This window comes from Choloepus didactylus, chromosome 3 (assembly GCF_015220235.1).
Source record: "Choloepus didactylus isolate mChoDid1 chromosome 3, mChoDid1.pri, whole genome shotgun sequence".
Classification (NCBI taxonomy): Eukaryota; Metazoa; Chordata; class Mammalia; order Pilosa; family Megalonychidae; genus Choloepus; species Choloepus didactylus.
The window spans coordinates 158,650,740-158,667,118 of NC_051309.1; the positions used below are offsets into that span (position 1 = coordinate 158,650,740).

The following is a 16,379-nucleotide window of genomic DNA, read 5'->3' on the forward strand; positions in this document are numbered from 1 at the left end:
AAAGGCACTACATACAAGGGGGCATGATTTACTTACAGACATCAAAGATTTATATCTTTGTTATGACAAGATTCCAGCAGATGGCAGTGTCTTGAGGAAGGGCATTTTACAAATTTGCAACACTACCACATAGCACACCAACAACCTTGATCTCACCAAAAAAGAATCAAATGTCTTGATCAAAGGGACTCCTTGAAATCAGTAGCAGTTTCCATCCTTTGTAAATAGAATTCTCAGTGCATTTACTTCTAAAGTTATTCAAATATAAAGGGTAAAGAGAATATATGAAGAGCTGTTCAAATATCACCAATTCATTCGCTGTTTCCTGTTTTATTTCTTAATTGCTTTTGTCTAATTCAGTGTTCTTCAGAAGTAATCTCTTACTTTTTAAAGTAATAGAGCATTATTCTCTTGTGCCTTTCAAAGAAATGAGAAGGGGAAATTGCATGAATTGAGGCAGCACATTATGCTTTTACAAATTTGTGCCATTCCTATTACTGAATCATAAATATTTAAGGACATGCATCCAAACCATCACACAGGAAAATTCTATATTGGGCACTTCCAAGTGAATATGTCTTTCAGAAAACACTGTAAGTGTCATTATCTAAATCATAGAAAAACAGCCCACATTTTGAAGTCTGGAAATTGGGCAAATTACATATTGGTCTACATAGCATGATTTATATGAGACTACCCTTCTCTGAGTTTCCCACTTTGGCTCTATGTCTCGTAATGGAGAAAAGGACAATTCAGGCAAACTGTTCCTTGCTTTTGGAATAAAGCAAGCCAGGTGTGAGAAGTTTTTCTTATAGGCCTGCAACCTTATACCATTGTGGACACTGAATTATTAATGGGGAAAAGAGAGAACAAATAACCAAGAGAGGGTTCTTGGCAGCCACTGTTTGAAGTTCATGGTGTTACACAACATTGAGCATGTCCAATTCACCTGCCAGGAGCTATCTGATTCTTACTCTAGGGTTCCATTTTCCTATTTCGATCTTATCCAGCATCTGGCTGGGTGATGGTCCATGTCAAAGATGTAGATCTTTTTATTCCATTAAACTTTGGGATCTTGTTATGATATCATGCCTCATATATTTTCATCTACCAGTGATCATATTAGCTGGTTATCTGCTCCTTGCAGAACCTTGGCTTGTGTTGGTAAAAGAAGTAGAAAAAAATCAGGATTTTATTAGTCTTTTAAGTGTTCCATCTTTCCATTCTCATGGGTTTGGCCAGGAATCTCTCCCCATCTCAGCGTCAGATATAATGGCTTTAAGTAGACTCAGACCACACACTATCTTGAAGGAGATGCATAGCCCCCTTTACATTTAGATTGAATTTTATGGACTCCAAGGCTAAACAGGCAAAACAACTGCTATTTTAGCATTTACAGAAGGTTCCAACTGAAAGACTGATCCGATGGCAGTGCCCCTTTGAAGGTACAAACAAGGGCAGGATGGGCAAGGTCAGGGCATTGGTGAGCAGGACCACATGATCCAATCATCCCAGCTGCTAAGTAGACTGATTTTTCTGCCTAGTGACATGGCACACTTCAATGGATTGAGATGAAAAAAAAAACAAACAACATGGGAATTCTCAAACCTGTCCTTAAAATGACATGTGGCAGGACTTGCCCTTGGGAAGACTGTTGCTGCAAAGGAGAGGAGAGGCCTCCCTATAATTGTGCCTAAGAGTCTCCTCCTGAATGCCTCTTTGTTGCTCAGATGTGGCCCTCTCTCTCTGGCTAAGCCAACTTGGCAGGTGAAATCACTGCCCTCCCCGCTGTGTGGGATTTGACACCCAGGGGAGTGAATCTCCCTGGCAATGTGGAATATGACTCCCGGGGAGGAATGTAGACCCAGTATCATGGGATGGAGAACATCTTCTTGACCAAAAGGGCGATGTGAAAGGAAATGAGATAAGTTTCAGTGGCTGAGAGATTCCAAAAGGAGCCAAGAGGTCACTCCGGTGGGCACTCTTATGCACAATATAGACAACCCTGTTTAGGTTCTAATGAATTGGAATAGCTCGCAGTAAATACCTGAAACTATCAAACTACAACCCAGAACCCATGAATCTTGAAGATGATTATATAAAAATGTAGCTTAATAAGGGGTGACAAGGTGACTGGGAAAGCTATAAGGACCACACTCCCCTTTGTCCAGTGTATGGATGAATGAGCAGAAAAATGGGGGGGGGGGAGGCACCCAGTGTTCTTTTTTACTTTAATTGTTCTTTTTCACTTTAATTTTTATTCTTATTATTTTTGTGTGTGTGGTAATGAAAATGTTCAAAAATTAATTTTGGTGGTGAACACACAACCATATAATGGTACTATGAACAACTGAATGTATGACTGCATGGTATGTGAATATATCTCAGTAAAAACGAATTAAAAAATAAAATAAAATAATGATGTTATATCCAGCTAAAAAAAAAAAAAAAAACGACGTGTGGGATTCGCTTCAAAATAATCTCAGGGGAGGAGGCAGTGTCGGGGAGGAGGAGAATAAATGAAGCAACATTGGTCGTGAATTGGTCATTGTTTAAACTGGGTGACTGGGTACATTCTCTCTCCTTCTGTATATGTTTGAAAAAATTTTCCATTATAAAAAACTTTTTTTAAACAAGGTAGAGAGTCAACGATCCAGAAACTTGCTAGTCATTCATTTTGACCTTTAGCTTCACCTAAACCTTGCTGAAAAAAACTGCTAACAGGGAATGCTGTCCAACATCATTTTCTCTCTCCATATCTGCCCATCTTATAACAGCTATATTAACAAACAGCACAATTGCCAATGTGCTGTGATGAAGGTCGTACATGTGATGAAGGAGGATTAGATAAAGAGGGAGGTACAACCATCAACCGTTTGGGACAGAGATCTAACTGTCTGCATCCATAGGCCTCATGTTCTCTTGGTGCACAAGAATGGAAATTAGCTCTCCAGTATCTCTCAGTGGCAAGCACATATTGGAATGCCAAGTTATACAGTGTGCTATTTAGGTTTGCTATGCTTTTCCTTAGTCTGTGGTTGGAATAAGCATGGAGATCAATACTGTGGGGGAAGTTGAGTTTATAAAGGACAAGGAGAGAATCGACTTCTTTCTTCAGTATCACTTGCTCCTCCTCCCCCTTCTCCCCCCATCCCCCTGGATATCCAGATCCTTGGAGCAGGAAAGCTCAAGGAGTGGAGAGCTCAGGAGTAAGCATTTGGAAAGGCTTTCAACACTGTTCTCCAGCCAGCATTCCAAGGCTACCCAACATAATTAAACTTCCTTAAATGTACCTAGCAACTCTCAAACAAGGAAAATTCTGAACTTAATTCCAATCGTGGACCATCATTGTGAACAATCAGCTTCTTCTAGGAAATCAAACACATGAAATCTGGTAACTAACCAAACATCCCACTAAATACTCAAAAATCTGGAAATATGAAAATTCTGAGGCATGATGTAAATCCTTTTGAAAAGTGTGACAAATCATGCCTTAAAGCATAACTCATAAGCTGGCCTTGTACACACAAAATAAGAAATCCTTCTAAAACAGGAAGCAGAAAAGGAGAGCTAGCTTTTTTTTTTCTTTTCCTGATATCAGTTAACTCAGGTTAAAAAAAAGATTCTATTCCACCAGAAGTAATGAGCTGAGAAGGTAAAAAAGAGATATGTTTGGGGATAAGCTAATTGAGCAAGTTGCCTACTCAAAGGAAAAATAAAAACACTCAAGGACTGTGTAGAAGAAATGCAAACCAAGAATTCTGTAACACTGATTTCTGATCACTGTACTATGCCAGGGGCTCACAGGATGCACCTCTTCCTTTGCTTTGGCAAAAGACATAATTCGGATTTTGTTTTACTCCTAATCTCCCAGCATGAGGAGAATGTAGGGACTGCTTCATTTTTCCCTTCTATCCTGTAATTCTGCTCCAGCCAAGGCAACTGAGGCTACAAGGTACATTGCACTGTTTGGGCCAGTTCAGACTTCCTCTCACCTCTTCCCAAAGAACACCCAAAAGGCATAAAATAAATGGTCCTCCAGCATATCTTTTTGTGATGTAAATATTATTATGTAGTATTAAAGAGCCAGGGGAAACCTACCCATAGGAGATGCTGATGAGGCCCTGCTCAGAGCCCCTTTACCGCACCAGTGCGCCCATCCAAGTTGGCTGCTACCAGTAACAACAGCCCTCATTGATTGGAACCTCCTTACCTGGGAGGTTACACATCCCCTGCTAGAGGTGACCTGCAGCCAGTGACTGATATGGGGGTGCAAAAAGCTGGCCCCCTTGTCTTGAGGCAGGAGCCACTGTGAGCAATTTGTGCTTTGGAGGTCCCTGAGGGTTCAGGCTGCAGCTAAAACTATCTCTTGGCTCAGCTCCTTCCCCTTCCCCTCTCCTGACTCCGTCACTTCTCTGCAGGTTCCTCTGAAGGCACTCCCTCAATAAAACACTTCCTCAAGAATCCCCATCTCAGGCTTTGCTGCTAGGGTATCTGACCTATGACATTTCAAGAATCCTATGGAAACCAATTAAAATGAACACATTATTTTTAGTGTGCTGTCTTTAAATGCCTACAAGCCTGGCCAATTTCATCAGTGTTAAGACCCATGCATACAGCATATATACAAAATAGCCTTAACATTACATGTCGGTAGAGGTAAATGAGAATCTATGGTGGCTAACATTTTTGACTTGGGCATGCAATTAAATACCCAAAATAGGCTTTCTATCCCCAAGCTCCATTTTCCAGTATAATCCATAGACCATCTTCTCAAGACTCATTTTCCATCTGTGTGCTTATATATGGAGACACGGCTGAGACCATGCATCTGTTCTATTACAGCAAGGTTCCTTTCCCAAATATAATGTAAACCCAATGTGAGTCAAGCTAGCTCTGTTTTAATAACCCTTTAACATTTGATATTCCTAAATTCCAATTAGTAGAATTAAAAAAAAAAAAAATAGTCCTAGGTTAAAGTTCCAATCAGTACTATCCATGTGCCTAAGGTTGCTGCAGGGTCAATTCATACCACCTCAGAAAGAAAAATATCATTTTTCTTTTGTTGCAAGAATTAAAAACACAAAACCAATGAACCGCTCCCATCAGGAAGAATTTATCTATGCTTGCTCAGGAAAGCAAAGCTCCTCGACTCAAAGACTCCTTAGTGGCTCATGACTAGCTCTTCCAGTTCCTGTTTTTTCAACTTGTAAAGTCAATCTTTTGCTAGATCAGAAGCTGGAGGGTGGCAGGGGGGTGGACAATGGGCCTTCGAAGGTGGTGGTCACAGCTCCCTTGAGCTCCTTTCCTGCAGTGTTGGGGTTTTTGCTTGTTGCCTCTTGTTTACAGCAGTTGAGGTTTGTGTGGCCTTCAAGGCTTAATATGAGTGACAACAATGACAAGATCTCCTCCTTTATATTGACAGATTAATGGGTAACCCACACTGGCTCATCTCCTCAAACTGCCTGTGACAAAGGGAAAGAAAACTCCTTGCCCACAGTTGTTAATGATAACGATGTTCTAGCCATTTTTAAAGCATGATCTTTCTTCTATTTTTTTTTTTTTAAAACTTTTACCCTCCTAACAAGGCTGTGGAGGTAAAAAGTGGGGATATATTTGGCGCTAAATTACCAGCCATGACTGCAGGGCTAGTTAGGAGAAAGCCCTGACGAGATCCCGGGTTCACTGGCTGAGGGAGGATTTCCTCAGCTACAGACCCAGCTCCCAGTCATGCCTGTGTCATCTACTTAAACTCTCAAGTCAAGAAACTTCTGCAAGAGGATAACAACTGTAATAATATTTACTTCACAAAATTATTAGAAGGGATAAAAAACAGTAACATATGGAAAATTTCCCAGCCGAGTGATACCTATGAGATGTTTAATAAATATTAATGGTCTTTCCTCTTGGTGGATTGTTTCTAGCAATGGAAGTTCTGGTACATTACAGTGGTGAAGGGGGGTGGGGGGCTCTGAACCCAGTGTCAGAAAATGGTTTGGGGAACAATGTCCAGCACAATGCGGGCCTGACGGCCCCCAAGGGGTGTTCTGAGGGAGCCCACACAAGGAGGCCTACCTGGTGGTCGTCCTGATGGTGTTTTCTTTTGTGTGATTGTGCTCTTTGCTCACTTTTTCTGTAGGAAGAAAGAATGAAACATACAACTCTTAGGTAGTTTTCTCTCAACTTATGCCGTCTAGGCTTAAGCAGAACCACCCTTCAACATTTCTCTTTTCCTCTTGCGGGCTGAGGGAACCCAACTTTTGGTTTCTTTTTAAAATATTCAAACCCTCCCTTGTCTCAGTGATAAAGACAACTGCCAAAAGCATCCATAAAAACATTTTACTAAAAGCCAATCTAAGGGAAACAATTACCAATTTCAAGGGTGCTGTCTGATTTTAAGCAGGTCTCAGTAAGTATAGGTGTGCTCACACACACAGATACAGCTATGTGTACACAAAGACCATTATATCTAATATATTTTTCTGCACCTGAAAATTTCTGCTTTCCTCTGATTCAGCATGAAAAGTGCAGTTGTTGCAACTGTTCCATGTCTGACTTTGATGACAACCTTTAAGTATTCTGTACTGTTAGGCCCCTTTGTGAGAGGAGACATAAAAACAGTCGTCAGACCTCTCGGTGCTGTGGTCATCGAGTGCTTATTCTGATAAATGTCACAAGGAACAAAAAAACCTACCATTAGGCAAGAAGAGGTAAACCCTCCCTCACTCTGTCTTGAGGTCTGCACCTACCAGCTGTCAGAAATTGTTTAATTAGCTTTCAAGAACACAAAAGTTGAACTCCGGCCTCCCCGATCCAGTTCAAATTCTAGGACTCTGCCCTGACTGTCACAGCTCACCATGGCTTCTTTTAAGTGTCTCTAGAAGACCTGGCCCATTCTATGAGGGTTTCAGGTTTCAACTTCAGGACAACTGAAAAGCTCCTAATCTTGAAGATTTGGGGAAAATTTTAAACAAAGATTTACAACATCTGTTCCACACTTCATTATAGTGGTTTGAAGCTGCTGCATGCATGCCTGCATGTACAATTCCTTTCTGTCCACTCCACAATGACAATGAGGCTGAATTTGGATTCATAGCCAGAATTCTTTCAGAGAGCAGGAAATCAAGGCTAAATGACATGCTTGAGGTCACCCAGACTTCAGTGACACAGCCAGGGTGAGAACTCTCAGATGCAGTTTTTAGCTGATAGGAGCCTGTGTTTAACAGATTTTTAAGAGACAGAGACTGAAATGAACCACAAATCTTAGTTGCTATATCATTTTAAAAGTTATATTGTTTTTAGATATATATAACTATCTAAGTTATAAGTTATATTGTTTTTAGCTATATAACTATCTAAGTTATATTATTTTTAAATATATAACTTTTTTTTTTTTTTTTTTGGCCTGTAAAAAAAAAAGAAAGCTCTTTGCATGTTTGGAGCTTGCAAAATCTGTGTGTCCCATTGTGTTTACTGAATTAACTATTTCCACCACTGCAGTGATCTGCAGAAGTGCGATCCTTGTTTGAAAACACTGAGCCTTCCATTTTCAGCACCATCTGATAGGGGATACAGCTATGGTTTGTGTTGCCAGACCAACAAGAAGGTAAACTACAATGACTCTAGTTTCACACAGATTCTAGCTTCTTGTCTGTTTCCTGATATTTTTCTTAGGGGAGGAAACAAGTGAACATTTTAAATAATGAGGCATTTAATGGGTGTTTTAAATTTATTACCCGTAACACAACCCAGTTTATCATATATTAATAATCAACTTTACTGATGCATGAACTTCAATATGTAGGTCAGTGCTTGACTATGGACAAAGTATAGGTACTTTCATCTAAATTTGAATCCTGTATGTGGGAATATCATCAATATCAATCATGTTCAAAAAATAACAGCACATTAAATTTGTTAGAGATGAATGGCATGTGACTTGGAAGAGTTAACAAAGGGAATAGATTAGATACTACAACCTTAAACTTCTCTATCAAGACAATCAGCTCAGCTGGTAATTATTGTACTTCTGAATTTCAAGTATTCAAGAAAGACAAAGTTGGTTCATGGAATATGTTCTACTAGGCTACTGCGGGATATATTGCTCATACTTTAGTCTTTTGCTCCCCCCACCCATTTTCTGGCAAGATATAAAAAAATCTCATTAATTCAGATTATATTAATTTGGAATTCATGGTAATTCAGTCTCTGTTGAAGTTAATTGAAGTTTATCTTTTCCACATTAGGAAAAAAGAGGTTGTTAATCAAATCAACTGCCTAAACAAAATTAGAGGTGAGATGTTTAGACCATTCAACAAGGATCATTTGCAGAGAATTGAATAGAGTTCTAATTTCAAATGATTCTTAACTATTTATTAAAGAAAGTTTGGCAGGAATTGTACTTGGCAGTGCTTTATTAGCTGTTAATTTGGTGGCAGTATGCATGTTAAAGTAACAAATCAATTTCTGTCTAAAAATTCCTATAAAGTAGTTCCTTTTTTTTTTACTTTGTTAGAATGGCTTTCCTTCCAAGGATTCCTAATTATTGGGATTTTTCTGCACGTAAACCTACCTGACAGTTGAAAGAGAAGCTCGGAAGCCATCTTCACAGATATATCCTGACTGAAGAGGTTTCTCTCGGGGGGTACTCTGCCTTCCGGCATCTTCTGTAAGGGTTCAGTTTTCTCTCGCCCGATTAAAGTGCTATAGCCGACATTCCGGCTGGGTGATATTGAGACGTGGGAGTCCTGGATGTCCACTTCCATGGGTTCTTCTTTAATCTTCACCATCTGTGTTTCCTTGTAGCTTTCCGCTGCAAACAGGCAAATTAGGAGAAACAAAAATATCACAGTTCCTTAATTCTGAACCAAACCCAGTTTCTAATCACAGAGAGAATGATGAGGAGCATGTCAAGGAACAATTTAGAAAGCAGCACCTTGGCCTGCTGGTTTAACTAATCATAGTTGGAAAAGCTACAAATCGGACCCATTTAATTTCCTGAAAAGGTAAGAAACTGAAGCCCAGAGAAATTAAGTGACTTGCCCACAGTCACACAGATGGCAGCACAAACAGCCTAGATAGAGCCTGGGTGTCCGGCTCTGGGACCCCTTGACGGGGGTCTCCTGACCTCTCCCCAGTGCCCCTTCCTCGCCTCCACCCTGCTGCCAGAACTAACAGAGACCACCGCAAATGTCTGCCCTTGTGTTACATCTCATAAATTTCTGTGAATCACATAGGAGCAAGCAAATTATTTTCTCCTTCTATTTTTAAAGCTGTGATCAATTTTTTTTTTCTGTCTTCTATGACAGCTAAATTAATAAAGGGTAAATGAAGTCAATTCAACTGAGACATTTATACTGTGCTGGGAGCTAGTAATCCTCAGGACTACCTAGGAAGAGAAGCCAATTGTTAACACCTAGCAAAACAGCAATCTTACAGGTTAGAATAAAGGTTCAATTTCCTGACTGTCCTTCCTTTAGGTGTGACCATTAAATGCTTTGGTCTTTGGCTTGAAACATACATTTCGCTTTCAAGGCTGGTGTGTCTTCAAGTCCATGCATCTCTTAGACCTGATGATAGAACATCTTTGAAACAAGGTAGGGCAATTAGTCTAGCCATTAATTTGGGTTACTTTAAAATAAGTCCACACTTTCAAATCAATAAGCACTTATTAGTAAATACTCTATACTCAGCACTCTAGAAGACAAAAATCCAAGAGGGCTCTTCTAGATAAACTGAGTGTGCTGGGTTGACTGGTACCGCCCCATCCCTGCCCCGAAGACACCATATTCTAACCCTCGGAACCTGGGAACGGGAAAAGGATTTTTGTAGGTGTAACTAAGTTAAGGCTCTCAAGATGAGCTCATCCTGGATTATCCAAGTGGGCCCTGATTCCAACAAGTGTCCTTATAGAAGGCAGAAGAGAAGCCACAGACACAGTGGAGAAGGCCACGTAAGATGGAGCCAGGGACTGGAGTGTCGCAGCCAGGAGCCCAGGAGCCCTGGAGCCACCAGCGGCTGGGAGAGGCCAGGAAGGCATCTGTCCCGGAGCCTCCGGAGGAAGTGTGGCCCTCATGGCAACTTGATTTCGGAATTCTGGCACCCAGAACCGTGAGGCAATACATTCTTATTGTTTCAAGCCAACAAGTTTGTGGTGATTTGTTATAACAGACATAGGAGATTAATAGAGCTAGACAGATAGAACCATAAGAAACAATTACAATGCAGGTGTTGGTCTGTGGGACAGTCAGGAGTTCTGAAAGAGGAGACCTCATTGCCGTGAGCTGGGTGGTCAAAGAAAACTGCACTTTCCCTTGCCAAGCATCAGTCAGGTGAAAGCCAAATACTTACATAGTTCACTGACAGGCAGTAAAGAAGACAGAAGAACATTTTGAATTAAATGATTAAAATTAATACAGTGCTGTAACTAAGATCTTACGTAAGAAACATGCTAATTGTTTTTCTGTGTGTTTTTTTTTTTTTTTGCTTTCTGACATATTATACATGTTTCTCAGGGGAAAAGGCTTGTTTTTGTGTCAGCAACTAAACTGCATTTAATTTAGATCCCCCCATCCTATCCTCCTGTTAAGCTGTTTCTTTTCTCTGCATGTTTCTGAAGCAGCTCATAAAAATGAAGTTCATTGATTCAGTCATGGTAAGAAAAGAAAAAAAAATCAGAATAATAAAAAGCTTTCCAAGTTACATGCTTAGCTTCTTTGCCTTTCTTTCCAGTCCATCTGCTTCTTTTTCTTGAGTGCCTTCTCCCCCCTTAGGGACCAGTGACCTGCCTCCAGCTAGGTCACCCACAGGTACCATCACTGCACACGTCTGCCCTCTTCATGTTCTCCCAAAGTACTTAATATTTGGAAAATAAACAGTGGGGTCAACGTTACAAGGTACATAATGACGAGCCTGAATTCTGTACTGGCAAATCATTCCAAGGCCTGAGAACAAACACAAAAGAATACCAAAAAGAGATTCATTTAGTTAAAAAAACAAAAAAAAAAAATCTGAACAACATAAAGAGCAAAGCTTGAAGCACCATTGTTTATCCTTTTATTTTTCCCATTTCTCCAGCTTTGCCCCTGGATGAAAAACCACCTGGCTATTTATATCACGAATCTAATGAAATTAGCCTTAAAAAGCTACTTGGAATACTTTCAAGTATAATTTACATGAAGTACTTTCTGCCCTTCCTTATGACAACTCTTGACCTTTAAAAAGTGCACAAAACACTGAGTAAAAAAACCTTTCCCATTCTTCATCTACCTGATAAGATTCCAGACTTAGAGATGCAAGTTTTCAAGAAGACATCTCAATGGACAAATGAGACATTAGACAATAAATACTATTTCTAGTCATTGCTTCTCCATGCAATAGCCCTATTGCCCAGTGTTTCCTCTCTCCTTTTTTTAAAAGCAGGGTTTCTCATACTATTGACATTGTGGGTCCGATAATTCTTTGTTGGGTGGCGGGGGTCCTGTGCATCCTAGGATGCTCAGCTGCATTCTTGGCCTCTGCCCACTAAATGCTGGGAGCAGCTCCTAGTCGTGGCAATCAAATATGACTCCAGACGTTGCTAAATGTCCCCTGGGGGCAGAATTGCCTGACAGTCGAGAACCACTGCTTTCAAGTTTTTTTCAACACTTATTTTCACCCAGAGGAACTTGAATCAGCATCCAAGGCAAAGAAGAGAGACAAGTTCCTCTCGTGTTCTAGCCCCAGCTCAGCCCGTCCCCAGGTGCCTCCGCAGGCAGGCTGAAGACTCAGAGGTCAGGCTGACCTTGGCGGTTTCTGCCACCTACCCTACTCGGTCCCCAGGCCGGCTTTCCCCTTTTTATTTTCATTCTAACATAACAATGGTTGAATTAATAATTTCCACTCACTCGTAACTGTGATTCCCACACCTGAGACGTGTCTACACATCCAGGATTTTACTTGTTCCCATTGTCTTCTGCCTATGCATACACAATTTGAATCCTTTCAGAATCTCTTCCTAACATAATAGCACAAATACCCACTTTATCCCAAATGTCCTATACTACCATTCCATGACAGAAACTGGCACCTGGAAAAAGAAGAGGGGAAAAATGTTAACAGTGGATTATGCCTGGGGGTGGGGGGTGGGGGGTTCAGTTGACTGTTTATTGCAAAGCTTATTCATATTTCCTAATTTTTTTTACAATAAATCTAGGTGTTCTTGTAATCATCTAAATTTTTAAAAATGGAAAACAATTATATATGCCCTTAAAAGGTGACAGAGTCCAGTTTGTGACAGACTAGTGGGGAATGGTATTTCCTCTTTGGAAGAGTATCCTCTTAGAAAGCTGGGTATGCCTAGTAGCCTTGGAAGAGGGGCTTTGTGAATCAGATAAAGCTTATTCGAACCCCGCTTGGCAAGAGAAAAGGAAAAAAAGCAATGAGAATGCAATAAATGCTTCACAAACACAATCCACATTAGCTATCAAACTGTATATTATTTCATTCATCAGTTATTTGGTCATACTATGATCTTTTCTCAATGTCTACCATGTACTAAGTAGTATGACAGATGATATGTGGAATACAGAGATAAACAAGACATGATTCTTGCCCTCAAGGAGTTTAAAATCTAAATGAATGGTAAGACAAGTACACATATCTCTCTAACACAAGAAGTAAAATTAAAATACAGTGTAGGGAGAGGAGTCAAGGAAGGTCATGAAGCGAAGCATTCTACTTGGGGTGTTCAGGGAACATCACATTGTCTGGTTTGGCTGGAAGGCTGGCACGGAGAAGCAGAACCAGTACTTCGAATATGCCAGACTCACAAGACGTAAATGTAAAAGCAACTCAATTTTTGTCTTCCATTGTCCTTTAAACCTGCTTGGTGGGAGTAGTTGCTCTCCTGTCCCTAGATGAAAACTCAGGCAGGCCTATGGCTCTCTGATAATTCTTAGATAATACAAAGCCCTATGGTTCATTGTAACAGCAAATCCCAGGCTTGATTCAGAAACCAGAACCCCACGTGTGAGTCCAGTTCAGCCTTCCTTTCAAGGTGAGCCCTCACCCCTCCCTGGTAGAGCCCACTGGTTGCCTGCTGCATCGGATCTGGGTGTGGTTGGTTCCTTCTCCGTCTCTTGCAGAACTAATCCTCAATACTCTACCTGCCCTTTCAACCCCCCTAGAGAAAGAGAGGAGAAAGGGAAGAGAGGGGAGGGGATGGGAATGGTCTTACCGCACTGTCCAGTTGTACGGTGGTTTTACGCTCTCTAGGACAGCCAATGCTGCCCTCTTGGTTATCACCCATGGGGTCTTCAGAGACCTCTATCTTTGGGGTGATCTCCTCCTGCAGTTCCCTCTCCCTGGGTGACTTAGCCTGGGGTCACTTCCTTCACTGCCGCCTCTGAGAATCTAGGTGTCGGCTTCCATCCTCCCTTATGCTGAGGTGCCATCATCTCTCAAGTCAGCCCCATTGGAGAGCATTTAAGACAACACCTATGCCAGTCCCTCTTGTGGGAATTTGGTCTACATCAGGACCTTGAGAAAAACACCCCTTTAATTTGATCAAAGATGCCAAGTTCAGGCCAAACTCAGCACAGCACCAACTCATTACTCAGCCCCCAAAGCGGCTTGCAGACCATTTCTCACCCTTCTGGAGTCCCCTGGCAGAAGTCAGGTATTGGCCCACTATGCTCCTCAACTGAGGAAAACATCTGCCAAACCTCCCTGCCGTCCTGACTTGGGGTGAGAGGCTTGCATGCCTCCCCTGATCTCCCCTAACCTGGTGAGGGTGAATCACAGCACAGCTCCCTCCAAAAATCTTCTTCAAAGTCCCCTCTCTCCCCAGTCCTCAGTAACTTCTCACTTTCATACTCTTGACCTGGTTGAAGGGTTTTTGAGTTATTTTCCATTTATTATATTTTTGGATGTGGTGTAAGGTTGTATTCGGGGTAGTTAAAGCTAGAGAGGAAGGCAGGAGTAGAATACGAAGTCTTAAGAGCCAGGCTTGGATGCCGGTACTGAAGGGAGTCCAGCAGGAGCCAGCCATGGAGGGCTTTCACTCAGGGTAAGTCACATGGTGGGAGCCGCTTTTCCAAAGGCCGATCTGGCAGAGGCACCCAGGGGGGATGTGAAGAAATGGAAATGGGGAGAGTTGTTACGGGTCTACTATAAAACTCTAAGCAAGAGGCAATGAGGGTCTGGACTGAAGCAGAGGCCATGAGGACAGGAAAAACTCACAAGATATTCCAGAGGTCAGATGGAGAGAAATCGGTGACTGGATTGGAGTCTGGATGAAGAAGGAAGAAAAGACCAACGTGAGAGAAATTATGGAGAAGCTTTGTACTTGGCTTGGATGAAGGGTGGTGAGATTTAAAAAATAATAATTCTACTACTTACAAGATTTGGAAAATGCCGTTGAGAGTTAGGGAAAATGGAAAAGCTGGGTAGGGAGAAGATTTCAGTTCTGCTTTGGTTAAGAATTTATGATTTCTGCAGGAAGCTGAAGTTGTGATGTAATGGGCAGTAAGAGAAGGGAATACACACAGACTGGAAGTTACGCAAATTCATGAGACTGGATGAGATCAGTAAGAGAGAGTGAGTAGAGAGAAGTGATGTGGGTGGAAAGTTACGACCGACTTTTAGAGAAGAGGATGAAGAAAAGAAGAAAGGAAACGAGGTGGAGAGAGTGGCCAGAGAGGGAGGAAAGACGCAGCAGGGTGCTGTGCCATGGAAACCAAGAGAAGCAGAGACACGTGATGGAGTGTGCTGGGAGCTTCCTGCTCTGAGGCCGCTGCTTTCTTGCCCTTGGGTTCCTGCACCCTTGCAGTGGTTGTCTTCTCTATTTAGTGCTCATTGAATATAAAGCCCTAGACCCTCCTCCCCTCCACCATCTCTCACCACTTCTTCACTTATCCCCATACTCCTGCAATACTGAAATATTATAGTTGCCGGAACATGCCAAGCTGTTTCTCACCTTATTTCTTTTATGTGCTTTTCCCTTCTTAAATACCCTGATAAAATAATCTTCAGGTTTCAAAACTATGTTCAGAAGTCCCCTCTGTGAGCAGCCTTCCTGTATCATCCTAGCTTGTCACTCTCTGTTCTACCTCTAGATGGTACGTGCCTTGCAAATATTGTAGTGTACTGCAATTGTTTTTCACATATTTGTTTCCCCTCCGGACTATATATGCTCAGGGCAGTATTAACTTTTTATTCATCCTTCATCCCCAAGTCTTATTATTATTAGCACAGAGCCTGGCATATTTGGTACTGATGTACGCTTGTAACAAGCATCACTGAGACACAGCACACAGTAGATGTGTAATGCTCTTCTCCCTTTTCTGACTCCCCAGTCTGCCATAGGTGCCCACAAATGCCATGGGCTTAGAGCAAAACTAAGTAAGAAAGGATGAAACACTGGCAATCACCCTCAAATAAACAATAGGAATTGCCCATTCCCTCTCTGGACTGCATAATACCATGATCCCGCATGAGAATTTTAGAATAACAATAAGCTTAAAAGAGCCCCTAGAAGCAACACCAACTATGCCATGTTGAAATAATTCACTTGCCAGCATGATATGCCTTTCAATCAGATGAATTAAAAATCTTTAATCTCCGACTTGCCAGTTCCAAAGATACCAAATTCTTGGTTGGGCATAAAAACACCTTCTAGGTATGAAACTTGATTCCTGCAGGGGTCAGGTCTGGTTATAATTGAACACTTCCTGAACAACAATGCAGACCGAAAGGACAGCGTGACGTGAAACAAAGGGCCAGAATCAGAAATGAGGTTACATGGTAATGACCCTACTGGCAGTGCCTGGCACCCAGCTGGCATCCCATGGCAGTGAGCTGCCTTCTCCCTTTGCGTTCCCTTAATGCTTTTAACAAAACCAAAATGGAATGAGGAGTTGGGCTGGGTTTCTTTGATCCCACAGAGAACGAGGCTCAAGGCCCAAACCTACTCAAGCAGAGGCCCAGGATGGAGACAGAAGAGGAAATATTCCAGAGACGTCTGAGGCTGTGCGTCTGACTCTTCCTTCTTATAGAGAAGCAATGTGGGGGTGAAGCAGCCTCGGCCCCACCTTATACCTTGCATTAGGTACATAGAAACCTCCTCAGCCCTTCGTGGATTAAATGGAGAACACACATCTGCATTCTGGTTATGAGAATTAAGAACCTGATGCTTAGATGCTGAATGTTATTCTCTCTCTTTGCACTTTTTTACCCTATTCCACCTCTCCCTCTTAAGGAACTGTAATATGGACTGAAGGACATGCACACGGTGAAAAGCTGTACATCCTTTAAAGGAAAGATTACATGCTTCTTCTCCATGGGAAATTACATATTAACTTTCATTTTTCTCCATGGTGTGGCCCTTGATTCACTCCTAC

General features: G+C 41.7%; 1 protein-coding gene across 7 annotated transcripts in view; it reads right to left on the reverse strand.

Annotated features, from left to right (window-relative positions):
• The window catches only part of ZNF827 (zinc finger protein 827), a 177,506-nt gene that overhangs the window by 68,269 nt on the left and 92,858 nt on the right, over positions 1-16,379 (reverse strand). For all 7 annotated transcript variants that reach the window (XM_037830750.1, XM_037830753.1, XM_037830755.1 and 4 more), the window contains exons 6-7: positions 8,573-8,812; positions 6,076-6,133 (exon numbers count right to left, since the gene is read on the reverse strand). In XM_037830750.1, coding sequence (XP_037686678.1) covers positions 6,076-6,133; positions 8,573-8,812 — 298 coding nt within the window. The remainder of the gene's footprint in view (positions 1-6,075; positions 6,134-8,572; positions 8,813-16,379) is intronic.